The following is a 13,311-nucleotide window of genomic DNA, read 5'->3' on the forward strand; positions in this document are numbered from 1 at the left end:
CTTGGTATACTGGCTCCTGAATTCTAAACAGTCGGCTCCACTCATCGCATGTTATGGTTACCCCATCATGTAAACATGTCTTAACCAAGTATGGAATTACTTCCTCTTCCAATCCGACTCGACCAAACCACTCCCAATTTATCTCATTCGGAGCATAAATCTCTTTCTTTTTTTTATCTCCTCTAACTTCTTTCTCTATTTTCTCATTGTCAATTATGAGTTAATTCGTGGAACACTTAACCAAGGATGAGCCCCTTGGTTACCCCTTGAGCTTTGACCTCTTCTGGAAAACATGTTCTGCAAAATAACACAAACCAACAAACCCACAAAACACATAAAACATCAAAAACATTAAAACCAAAAATCTAGGCAATATGCGATCGGACTCGTCGAGTCCATGAACAGACTCGGCAAGTCTGATGAACTGCTTGAGTCCTGCTATGATTCGAAGTATAATTGGTCATGTAATCTTCAAATTAATCTCAGGGGTTTGTCTAGGAAGGTATTCTAATTACTAATTCATAACCATTCTCAACAAAAACACTTTAAATGTGTAAAAATTTAGAACCCTAAAAATTATGTCTTTTTTCAAGATCGGGTTTTTCCACAAATTAAGGTCATTATTCTACCAAAGATTGGAACTTTAACAATATTAGAAGTAAAAGATGTTACCTTTTTATGAGAATTGGAAGAAATCACAAGAAACTGAAGATGAAAGCTTGAGAGGAAATGGCACATCGAGTGAAGGCGTGTGTCGGCTGTGAGAATGAGTTTGTTTAACTTTTATGGTTAAAACCCTAATTTAAATATTGTAAAAATATATTTTTTCAGTAAATTAATTCGACTCGTCAAGTCAGTACACCGAATCGACGAGTCAGGTCATGAATTTTCTTCAGTATTTACATATGGACTCGTCGAGTCTTTTAATATGTTTCAAAAATTTTCCAAAAACTTTTCTCGCTTAAAAATAAATTCACCACACCCCACACTCAGGCCTTGCTTGTCCTCAAGCAATCATTTGAGACAAATAAGAAGATTTAGATAGACAAATCCTAAGAAACAACACAAAAACACAAAATAAAACTAAAAAGAAAGGTAAGAGAAAGCAAACTCCATTGATGGGTTGCCTCCCGTTAAGCGCTTCTTTTTAAGGAGTCTTTAGTTGGACTCCTTCCCACTCTACGTTTCTACGTTGTCCTTCATCAGGAATTTCTGCTTAGTCCTTAGTGGTTTATACTTTATTTTGTAAGCATGTATTTTCCTCTTATATGCCCTTTTCAGTTCTTCTTTCCTTCTCCTTGTGGCATTTTCTTCAGATTCACGCTTTATCCTTTTACCACGCTTCTTCTTCTTTACTCCTTCCCTATGAACCATTGTTTCCATTCCTCCTTTATTTACCTCAATTTCCTTTTCAGTCATTACTTTATCACAACTCAATGTCACGGATTCTACCTCGCTTTCATCACATACTAAAGAACCTGGTGGTTTAAAAGTGGACACTTCATAAGTAGTAGAAACTCGGGCTCGAGGCTTGGTTCTTTTGATTGTGGTTAACATTATTCCTTGATCAGCCATGTGTGACTCAATGGATGAGTTCTGCATATCATTATTCCAAGCCTTAGTGTTCTCTTTATCTACCAAGCTTTCCCTTTTAACATCTTTAGCTGTTTCATCATATTGCACAATTGTATCAAGACATGTCAAGTGTGCATTTTCAAAGTTGCTCAAATCTTTAACAACTTCACGTTCCTCAAGTAGATTTTCCAATTTATCAGGAAAAAAGTGCATGTCAAGTCCAAAAAGGGTACTCATGGTTTGCAGGCCAACATCTCCATTTGATCATGACTTCTCGTCTAGACTCATCGAGTCAGTGGGTGCTACTCGGCGAGTCGGTGAGCTTTCAACAATTTTGGTTGTTTCTTGGTAATCAGCTTCCTCTAGCAACCTCTCTATCTCCTTTAGGTCTATTTCAGTATCAAAACTCTCGTCCAAAGATAATATAAATTGATTTGGATTCTATTCTTGTAAAAGCGCAAGCTCTCTTTCTAACAATTCATCATTCAAACCTATTGAGGAAACTTTATCTTCTTTTGACTCTACATGCTTATTCTCTTGCTCAGCTTTAAAAACCACCGAATCATTCCCCACCCTTAGTGTTAGTATAGATTCGCGCACATTGACTATGACACAAGCGGTATTCAAGAATGGTCTCCCAAGAATGATTGGGACTTTAAGGTCCTCTTCCATGTCTAGTACTACGAAATCAACAGGGAACACTAGTTTATCCACCTTGATGAGAAGATCTTTGCACACTCCTATTGAATGTATTATTGTTTTATCGGCTAGATGGATTGTCATTTGTATACGCTTTGGGTCCGGCAAGTTTAGCTTTTTGAAAAAAGAATATGGCATAAGATTTATACTTGCCCCCGAATCAGTCAATGCACGAGTGGCAATTATATTTCCAAATTGACAAGGTATGGTGATGCTTCCCGGATCGCCCCTCTTCTCTGGTAGCTCATTCAACACTATTTCAGCCACTTCTGCCATATCTTTTCTGGTTGTAAAGAGACTTTTAAGCAAGCTTGCATATTTTGGCGTTCGAAGTATCGTTTCAATAAACGGAATATTCACTTGGAGGGCCTTTATATGCTCCATAAATTTTTCTATACTCCTGAATCTGTTCACCAGATATGGATCGACTCGAAAATGGCAAAGGGGGTCGGTAAGGTTTTAAAGGACAACTGTTTTTGTCATTAGACCTTGGACTCGTCGAGTCCTTGTCTAGAACTCGGCGAGTCGAGTCAAGATCTGCCGATTTCGACTTTTCTGCCTCTTTTGCTTGCACTTTTTTGGTATCCATATTTATAGGGATCAAAGGAGTAAAAGTTCTCTCAGAACCAGTTGTTATAGCATTCACATGCGCCATTCTTGGATTATTTTGGGTATTGCGAGGAAGTTCACCCGGTGCTCCTTGATTGATTTGTTGTGCAAGCTGACCTAGTTGATTTTCAATGTTATGAATGGAGGCTTGTTGATTCCTTAATAGAGCTAGTTGATCCATCATCATAGTGTGGTGCTCTATAATCATGCCTTGGTGGTCCCTTAACATATCTCGTTGCTCTTTTATTGCAGCATTGGTATCATTGTGTCTCTTTTCGGATGCAGCTGCAAATCTTGTGAGCATGTCTTCAAAATCTGGTTTTCTTTCTTGCACTGGTTCTTCCTTTTGATAAAAACCCCTTTCCTTTGGCTTAAACTTTTCCTTCTTCGCCTTTTTGTACTCATCATATGGGATCCATTCTTAAGTTTTCGCCAATCTTCATCATATCTATCACCGCTTGAGTAGCATACTTGTGCTTTCTTGTTCCCGTTCTCGTCCAAATCACAATCTCTAGTAAGGTGAGGCCCGTTATATTTCTCACATCCCACCCGGATAGCGTGGATGGATTGGTCCATCTTAGTCATTCTTCGATCCAAACTCTCCAGCTTAGCCATCATAGCTACCATGCTTTCGGTAACTAAGCTCGCCACCCCTTATTTGGGTCATTCCTTGGGTTATAATATTCTCTAGAGTGCTTAGAGAATTCTTCAATTAGTTGTTTTATCACTGGGGGTGCCTTCTTTGTGAGCGGTCCTTGCGAGTCAAGGAGTTGCCTTGTTGTCACGTTTACTCCATCATAGAAAATGGAGATTTCTTGTTGGTTGTTCAAATCATGATGTGGGCAATTCCTTAGTAAGCCTTTGTATCTCTCCCACGCCTCGTATAGTGACTCTCCAGCTTGTTGCTCAAACTTTGCTATGGCTTTCTTCAACTTTGATATCTTCGAAGGGGGGGGTGGGGGGGGGGGGGAATTGATCAATAAACTCTTCACGCATTTTCGCCCTAGTGGTGATGGATCCGGGAGGGACTGATTTCAACCAATCTTTCGCAACTCCCTTGAATGTGGCCGGTAACATACAAAGCAAAATGGTATCGTGAGCCACATTAGGGACATTGAAGTAGTCGGCTATATCGTTGACCTCGTCTAGGTGCTTGTATGTGTCCTCGTGATCTTTCCCATAGAATGGGATTTCCTTCACTTGGGCGTCTATGTGGCATTTAAGTTCAAAAGCGGCAGTTGCAGGAATCGCGGGCTGCATGAGTCCTGGGCCGGTATCGTCTCACATCCTTTTCTTCCATTCGCCCATGGGAACTTCATCGATGTTAGCCATGGGGTTAGCTAGTTCGTCTTCTAAATCGCTTCCTTCTTCAAATTTTGTTTCGTATTTAGTGTCTTCCTTCTTTAGGTCTTCATCCGCCAATGAAGAGATGCTGGATTCTCCCACTTTCTTGCCATTTTTCTTGCTAAAAACAGATTTGAGATTCTTTCACTACTAGAAAAACAGCCTTTTACGACGCTCATTGCGCGTCGTAAAAGGCTCAGACGACGCGCAAATGCGCGTCAAGGAAGGCCATGTCATAAAGAGAGACGACGCGCATTTACGACGCGCAATTACGACGCACGTTCACGACACGCAATGCGTATCAAGGAAGGCCCTATCATAAAGGAAGACGACACGCATTCGCATGTCGTAACCTTACGACGCGCGTGTTAATGACACGCAATGCGTATCAAGAAAGCCCCTGTCAAGAAAGGCCATGTCATAAATGTAGATGACACACATTTTTGCGTATCATAATTTTAAATGTTAAAAAAATATTATTTATAGATTTACTAATTTTCAAATTAAATACCACATTTAAAAGTCTCATAATGCAAAATAAAATACTTATATAACAAAATAATCCATTTCATGAAATAATTGTACTAATATTCAAAATAAATCACATTTAAATGTTATTTTATTAACATGAGTCAAACTAGAAAAACAAATCTTCCTAATCCAAATAACAAAATACATAAAACACAAACTATTTTCGGAAAGGAGAAGGTGGAGAGACTGCTTCCATACAATTATCCATTTGACTGCAACACCGCCTTGTTTTTTCTCTGAGTTGAATGGGGATGCATAAATAACTGAACACTCTGACCTCACGACATCAAAATTCATTCCAAGCTGCAATAATTACAGAAATGATGAGCATAACCTAAAAATAAAATCAAGGATACAAAACAAGATTCTATCCCCAACATATGAACCAAGAACTAACTATCCTTAACCCCCCCCCCCCCCCATTGAAGTATGGCCTTCTCTCTTGGAGATCTGGAAACCTCAACATTTATGCCTCTGTATTAATTAAGCACCAAACCAACATTGACAGTGAATTTTCTTTTTTCATAATTGATTAAAGATCACTAACACCAAGAAAAAAAAAGGTATAGAAGAGGATTGGTGCTCTCGTAAGGTACATATTCAAAATACCTACCTCAGGGGAAAATACGCTACTAGTTGTATTGTGAGCTACACTTTCAACAAGAAGAGATACAATCTTTGGAGGTAATGCTGACGTGTCATTTGGTGGATCATTTTTCTTCCCACAAATATAAGCCTCGACCAGTCATCTGAATAAAGCAAAAACATGAGATAAATAAGGTAAAAGAATGAAGGATTTTTACTTCTCAGATGTCAAAATAAAGAGAAAAGAAACGAAAGGAGATTCCCTCTAACTGTCTAATATATGAACAGAAGATTGGCACTTAATACTAGAATAAAATAATAAAATATGAAAGAATCATGAAGTTACCAAGAAAAGAAAAATATCCCACAAATTCAAATTCAAGGTTCCAGTTTTATCACAGCAAATTGTAGTTGCAGAACCCATCATTTCACAGGCAGATAGCCTAATCTGCACATACAAAATTACCAAAAACATATAACAAAATACATACAACTACACAAGTCAATGAGAACAAAATATCAATATACCAATGCTTTGTCAGACATCATTTTTCTCATTGAGTATGGAAGCCTGTAATTATATATAATTAACATTTTAGTCATCCAAAACTCATATTAAAGAAATGGTTTATAGAAAATGGACAGCTTATGTTGAAGTGACAACTAATGGAAGCCCTTCTGGCACTGCAACATAAACAATAGCTACCTATAGACACCTCAAGAATTACAAAGTTGAAAATGAAACTAAATTAAAATATATATGTAGAAGATACATACTACAAAATCAGAAGCTATTTTTTTGTCTTTTGGAAAAAGAGGTCAAAAAGACTTTTTTTATGTATTTTTGCATGGGATTAGAATGATTAAGTCTTACCATCATAGTACTACAGCCATCAGCCACCTTGCACCCAGCCATTAAATCAACCTGTTCCATCATTTTTTTAAAAAGTTACATTATCTACCCTTGAAAACTAGAGAATCGAAATAAAACACAATGTAATCAACAGAAATTTATGAAAACTTACAGTGTGACTCTCGCCAGTCATACTTGATTCATCAATAGAAAGAGAGTAACCAGAAATGAAAATCCAATAAGCTGGAACCTGGTTTATGAATGAAATGTAAACAAGGGCAAAAACGGAAATCACAGAAAATGAGAAACATATTACCTGGTCGCCTATCATAAGATGTATGACACACACACACACACACACTCTCTCTCTCTCTCATGGTTACAAACATTGTGTCTTTTGGAGGAACTACAGTTTGTAGATATTACAGAAGTAAGTTTTTGGATCGTATGTCAGCTATTTTTCCCAAGGTATTAACAAACAGATCTTTGTTTATACCTGCAGTTGATCGGAAACGCACCTTTTGTTTATCTCAACAATGTTGTGGAAGGTTATGTTGGACGTATTGCAGCCAAATTGGAGATGATGGAACCCTGCTCTAGTGTTAAAGACATGTACTTATTTCATTAGAGTAGAAAAATTTCCTGTTTTCTAGCAGTGTAGGTGATCACCTGATGGAACACTAAAAGTAAGGATCTTAGTATGTCATTGTATGTCAGTAGGTGATCACCTGATAGGGAATCAATCATATATAGTGTGATTGTATTAGATTTTAGTTATGTATGTGCAATATAGTACGGTTGTATGTGTAATATAGTACTGTTGTATGTGTAATATAGTACGGTTATATGCATATGTGATTGTATTAGATTGTAGTTAAGTATGTGTAATATAGTACGGTTAAATAACCACTGTATTAGATTGTGTTTCTGAAGTTTTGATTTATGGCTGGAATGGGATATAGAGTACGGTTAAATAACCGTACTCTATTAGGTTGCTTAATCTAATACTCCCCTCTAATACGGTTCATCATCTGTACTATATGTATATATTCAACCGTGTTAGATCATTGTTTTTCTATTAGTGAGATAATATGAATTTGTAAGAAAAGATACCTGATGCTTCAAGTCATTTATATTTCTCTTTCTTGTTGTATATAAGCAAAACATACACCATTTGTTCCCAAAAAGGAGCGAAGGAAAATTAGCACAATATACCAAATGTAGAAAAACGTAAAGATCAAAAGGGTAAACAGACATGGCTAATCCCACCGCTATTCCACCAATGTAGAAAAACGTAAAGATGAAATTGAATACAGATCAAGCTCAGATTGGTATGTATCTCTTCAAAATCTGCTTCCCTGTCATGGCTAATCCCACAGCTATTCCACCAATAGCTCCGGCAACAGTCTCCGCATCGTAAAGTGCTCCGGTTGCTAATCCAGCCACCACGCTGTTAATAAGACATAGGGCTTGTAAATTTGAGCAATAGAATAAGTGACCCTAAGGTCACCGGACCTAATGTTGCTGGAAAGGGCAGGCAAGGTGAGATTTTCGGAGATGAGGGGCTCCATCGGCTGGGTGACGCTGGAAAGCGTTGGACGGTGGGGCGGGGCTAGACGGGGATTTTAAGTTGTCGACATCGAGAACTGAGAAGAAGAGAAAGGGTTTGTCGAAGTGAGAAGGAGAGAAAGGGAAGTTGAAGAGAGAACGAGCAGTATAGGAGGGCAATCGGGGCAAGTTCTTGAAAAAAAGCCTTAACTACTAGGGAAATTAAAGTGGAGGGAGAAAAAAAGGAAGGCGGGGATTTTAAGTTTTTGGGATTTCATTTTCCCCAGATGGAACGCGCGCGTTCTATTAAAATTTATAAAGCGACGGTCGTAGACGACATGCAAGTGCCCTCCGTGTTTTTATTTTTTTTTTGTTTAGACACTAATTTTAGGGCACGCAAAAATGCGCGTCTGAAATCCTTTAAATTTTGGAAGAGATGACATTATTTTTTAGACACTCACCTTTGCGTATCATAAATCACTGCGTGTCATGGTTCGCACGTCGTAAAAGGCTATTTTTCTAGTAGTGTTTAACGGTGAGTTCTTCGATGTTGTGGATTCTCCATCGATTTTGCCTTTGTTCTTCCTAAGAGTTGCTTTCGGGTCTTCGAGTGGTGGAATCAAAGATGTGCCTCCTCCTCTGGTCATAAACTCACTGCAAACAAAACAGAAAATACACGTAAAAAGAACAAAACAAAAATAAAAACGAAACTGGGAAACAACGATGGACTCGTCAAGTCAGTTCGAGGGGACTCGGCGAGTTCACTGCCAAATCTAAAAAAACTAAAACGAAAATACTGGAGTCAACCAAATTAAAACTCAATTCTAATAATTAAACTACTAGCAATTAAATTTAAATTTTAGAACCGTTCCCCGGCAACGGCGCCAAAAACTTGATGTGTGTGAAACGAACTAGTTTTAATCTTACTTTTTAAATATAAATTAGACATACAAAACACAGTGAACCTGTCAATTGATGGTATAGTTGTAGCAAGCAGGGTATCGAACACAGGGAACGGCAATTAAACTAACTACTAAATTATCTAAAAACAAATAATAAAAAGGAAAGGGTTTTCTCTAGTTTTGCAAGACTAGAAACTTAAACAATTTAACTAACACTTTTACTAAGCAACTAACAGCTAAGCAAACAAAAATCAACTAAATTCAATAATTAAGGAGACTTCTGTTTAGGTTCGAATCATTTGTTCCTATGGTTGATTTATGGTAAGTGCAATGGATTAATTGGAATTGGTTGCTGATTAGTGTGATTAGGTTCACGTTCGCTATTACTAATCATTAGAAAACAAATCTATTCAATTAGTGATCAGTTGATTAAATTAATAAATTCCCTAGTTTATTGATTCGGGTTAAGTAAGACTTGTAGTTAGCTAATTAAATTGGTCGTTCAATTAACCTCTTGTTGATGGTTCGTCACACAAACTCACATATTAACTTACATATTCTCTAGTTAACCCTAGTTTCATGTTCGCTATTCCTAGGCATATAACAATGTTTTCACATAAATCATATGAGATAAGCAATTAAGAGAAATTCATGCAACTTAATATACTTGTAATTAACAGAAAATAGTTGTAGTTAACACATAAGGTTCTTTAACAAGCTTAACAAAACAAAGTTCACCAATTTAAATTAATCCCACCACAAATTCAAACCATAGTCACAAAATCATCTATCCTAAACAGAAGATATGAGTTTTAGATCATGATTACAGCAGAAACAAGCTCAAAAACGAAATCAATTGGTCCACACATGGTTCAAACAATAGATTAAGTTAAGAGTAAACTTGATTTTGCCTTGATTCTCATTAAAATCGAATGTGGGGTTGATTCCTTAGTTTCCCACGCTCCAGCAGCACCTTCAATCGACACTTGGCCTCCAAGGGTTCATGAGGGAAACTAGGTCTCGATCACAAAAGCTCTATTTATTGATTTTTGGGAACAGGGCCGACTCGTCGAGTCTAGGGACCGACTCGCCTAGTCACTCATTAAAAACATGTGTATGGTACGAACTTCTATAGCTTCACTAAGGTTCGACGTGACTCGTCGAGTCATAGATTGACTCATCGAGTTCTTTAGGATTTTTGTCTCTTTTCTTCTTTCTTCAATTCCCACGCTTCCTATAGCTATTCCCGCTTCCTTTTGCTTCCGAGCACTTCTTTTAAGCTGAAAATACAATTTAGACATAATTAATTACCTTTTGTCCATAAATTGCAATAAATTAGCCAAAAAGTATTAAGATTCTAAACAAAATATATAGCTAAATATGCACATATCATCTACTATTTTCAAGCAGGTAGTATATCATTATGTAATAATCTTTACCTTAAATTTTCTATCTTAAAGGATGGAGAATCTTTTTTGTAGATAAAACTATTGCTTCAAAGGTCAAACCAACTTTGATGAGGTAGAGCTTCAGAGCTACACCTCATTTATCCATGCAAATGTTCTATCTGACAATAAAAGTAAGCAATACTGAAAGGGTGTGTTTAGGTACACACTTCAAAGTTTAAAAATTGCTTGAATCTTTCTAATGTCGAAATTTGAAAATGCTTTTGTTATTGTGTTGATGTGAATTTTGTCATGTGTTAAATAGATATTACATGATGGGGTAAAAGAGTTGGCTCTAATAAAAGGAGAAGCTTCAAATTATGGCTTATCTGATGACAATAAGCTAATGCACTTTCAATAATTTGTTTATTTAGCATTCAACTTTCAGTATTTCTTAATACAACATTCTAATTTGAAAAATCACCAATTAATAATAATAACCGGGTAGATTTTTGATAATATATTGATTTAATAAGAAAAGATTTGAAAAGTAAAAAGAATTAAACTTTTTGCGTAATTATAAATTGGATCTTCTATGGTGGATTGATAAGCCCCATGGACTCTTAGTTTATGGTATAAGGGGCCCAAAGTCTAATCTTCTGCAACCTTCTTCCAGAGTGGGTGTATGGAGGGCAGTTTGGTCTTTTATTTATTTTGTAGGTTAGAGGTGGTAGTGATTCAAAGTAGTGGGGATATCACCTCGCTAAGCTGTTATTCCCTTTTGTCCTTTTCTTTAGTAGTAGTATATATAGTAGTTAGAAGATAGAATAAGGTAGCTAAGAATTAAATTCCTAAGGAGTTGGCAAAAGTGGTACCCTGTGTATGAGCGTGTATGTAGTTCTTTCTCATTTGTTATTGGTTTTTGTGGGGGGGGGGGGTTCAATTTATTCCATTAATTTTGCAGCATACAATACGATATTGAAAATCTACAAGCAGTTCAGAATGAATCCAAGAGCTTGAAGAAATCTCTCAAGGTGATGTTATTCTTACCTTATTGTTTAAGAGATTTGGAGTTTATATGAAATTTGTTGACAGTTTTGATTTGTATAATATTAATAATAATGATAGGATGTTGTAATGGAAAACGAGTTTGAGAAAAGGCTTCTAGGAAATGTGATTCTTCCCAGTGACATTGGAGTAACATTTGATGATATTGGAGCATTGGAAAAAGTTAAAGATATGTTGAAGGAATAGGTGTAGTGTTACTAATGTTAAAGTAGGTGTTTTTAAGTGGTGATATAGGAGTAGAAGCAATCCCAGATAACACTAAGGATTTAAATGGGCCACCGACATTGAGAGTAGAATCCATTTCAGAGATGAACGATGGTAATTATGACATTTACTATTCTGTTTATGGATTCACCATAATGTACTTTTGACAGAAAACTAATGACTAACAGAAAGAAATTTGCTTACAATAGGCAATGCTCTTTTGGTTAAGAAAATAAATGTACTTTTGACATAAAACATTAATTTTATGTATTTTCTCTATATCATGCATTTACTTTTAAAGTAGGACGCCATTAACATCTTACTTTAGAAATTAGGATGTTATCTTATACAATTTTGGCATGCATTAATTAGATGCTTAATTTATCCACAAGGTTCGATTCTTCCTTCAAATGGGGTAATATAGTCAATTTTCAACTATAAGTTTTTTTATAATGTGTATAAATTATAATACTCTTTTTTCTTTGATTACAGATTTGAGGAAATGTCAACAAACAGTTATGTTGAAAGCAGGTAGCTTTATTATTCTTCATTTCTAATGATTTGTGTATGGTGAATAGTGATTGTTATCACTTATAATTTATAATCATATGTAAGAAATACAGTTTCTTGAATTTTTATGCACTTTACTGTTACTGTTAAGGTTGATTCCTAATGTTCGTATGCTAATAGAAATGGTTTGAAAATGAGGAAACAACATGAAATGAAGTAATAAGTTTTTCAGGTGTGTTTTAAGATTTGCATTAGTATTGTTATCTTATTTTTACGTGATTGAAGCAGGGGACAAAAAAATGTTTTGTAAAAACAAAAAACGAGAACAAAGGAACAATAACAACAGATTTATGTTTGGGTAATGATCAAGCCGTTTCACAAACTGAACATATTATTTGGTGTGATTTTTTTATGCACGGTGTGTACCAAACTACTTCAAAGATAGAGACAAGGGACAAAGGTTTCATGCAAAATAGGAGGGGTGTGAAGTGGCCAAAATGATCAGTGCTGTCCAAATCCTTCCTCGCAAAGCGAGGCTCCTCATCTAGCTATGCATTATAAATTGCTATCAAATTGTAGCTAGCATCTTTATATCCATAATGTATGAGTATTTTGATTGAAAATCGATCCAGAAAATAAATGAATTGCCATGACCATGTGCAAACAAACTATATCTATTTATATTTAATCTGTTTTGCTTACTTTAGAACTTATTATAGATAGAATACATATTTGCCACACACAATAATTTCTATCTGATATATATAATGTTAGGTATAGAACCATCAAAATTGACTTTATTTTGATTATAAAAAAACATTTTTCTTTCATTATTAGTTTCTTCCTATTTCCTTTGAACTCATATTATATTTGATTCTGTGATTCATCCCCACTATCTTTTTCAAATTTGTTTTTATTAGACCTCTAGTAGGCTGCATAACTTCCTTCAACACCTATCTTATATATAATTGTATAACTTTACTATGATGGCTTATGGAAAGAGGTGTAGTGGGTTTTTTATTGAACAATTTATCTTTCAATGTAGTTTTCTGTATTAAATTTCAATTTAGAGACCTACAAGTAGTAGGGAAAATATTCTTATACATATTTTGTGGTGCAAAATGAAACTTATAAAATTCCATAAAAATATATAGAAAGCTTAGAATACACTCTAATAGAGGATGAAAGAAAGATAGTAGAGAGATTCGATTGCATTTTGTTAAAATTGTGTAGTTTTTGATGGTTCTATAGGGGTGAGATTGGTTGAGAACTAATAGTTTCCCGAGAACCCGAGACTAAAAGTGGAGTGTTAGATCAAAACCAATTCATTAAGGACGTGATCGTAATCTTATCAATCTCATTTAATGTTTAATTTTTTGTGTAATTGTAAATATTAATAGAAATTTCTAAAAAAATTACATATTAAATCAAATTTTCAGATTTTTTTAAAAAAAAATTGTTTTATTCAATTTTTTTTAAATAGAGCAAATTTTAATTT

At 35.5% G+C, this 13,311-nt stretch overlaps 2 protein-coding genes and 1 non-coding gene across 4 annotated transcripts; 1 reads left to right on the forward strand and 2 right to left on the reverse strand.

Annotated features, from left to right (window-relative positions):
• Positions 1–2,016: 2,016 nt before the first annotated feature.
• LOC145075945 (uncharacterized) lies at positions 2,017–2,550 on the reverse strand. Its single transcript, XM_079022002.1, has one exon. The coding sequence runs from the start codon at positions 2,548–2,550 to the stop codon at positions 2,017–2,019; it is 534 nt and encodes a 177-aa protein (XP_078878128.1).
• A 1,161-nt stretch (positions 2,551–3,711) lies between these two features.
• LOC145077570 (small nucleolar RNA R71) lies at positions 3,712–3,818 on the forward strand. Its single transcript, XR_013693312.1, has one exon. It is a non-coding gene; the product is annotated as a small nucleolar RNA R71 (small nucleolar RNA).
• Positions 3,819–5,196: 1,378 nt separating this feature from the next.
• On the reverse strand, positions 5,197–6,726 carry LOC145074321 (uncharacterized). 2 transcript variants are annotated; one of them, XM_079020723.1, is made up of 4 exons: positions 6,369–6,726; positions 6,218–6,268; positions 5,690–5,791; positions 5,197–5,507 (listed from the first exon to the last, which is right to left on the reverse strand). In XM_079020723.1, exons 1-4 carry the CDS (start codon positions 6,525–6,527, stop codon positions 5,469–5,471), a joined length of 351 nt encoding a protein of 116 aa, XP_078876849.1. In that variant the 5' UTR covers positions 6,528–6,726; the 3' UTR covers positions 5,197–5,468. The 2 variants fall into 2 exon arrangements, 1 of the variants encoding a protein (XP_078876849.1); XR_013691797.1 differs by lacking the exons at positions 6,218–6,268; positions 6,369–6,726 and adding an exon at positions 5,872–6,206.
• Between the last annotated feature and the right edge of the window lie 6,585 nt (positions 6,727–13,311).

The sequence above is a fragment of the Lactuca serriola genome, chromosome 9 (genome assembly GCF_051521515.1).
Source record: "Lactuca serriola cultivar US96UC23 chromosome 9, Lser_US96UC23_V15, whole genome shotgun sequence".
In the NCBI taxonomy this organism is placed as follows: domain Eukaryota; kingdom Viridiplantae; phylum Streptophyta; class Magnoliopsida; order Asterales; family Asteraceae; genus Lactuca; species Lactuca serriola.

Coding starts and splice junctions, on each gene's coding strand:
- LOC145075945 (XM_079022002.1), bottom strand. CDS start 2,550: ATGGCAGAAGTGGCTGAAATAGTGTTGAATGAGCTACCAGAGAAGAGG.
- LOC145074321 (XM_079020723.1), bottom strand. CDS start 6,527: ATGATAGGCGACCAGGTAATATGTTTCTCATTTTCTGTGATTTCCGTT. Junction 6,269..6,368: donor TGACTGGCGAGAGTCACACT/GTAAGTTTTCAT, acceptor ATGATGGAACAG/GTTGATTTAATGGCTGGGTG. Junction 5,508..5,689: donor GGGATATTTTTCTTTTCTTG/GTAACTTCATGA, acceptor TGCTTTATTCAG/ATGACTGGTCGAGGCTTATA.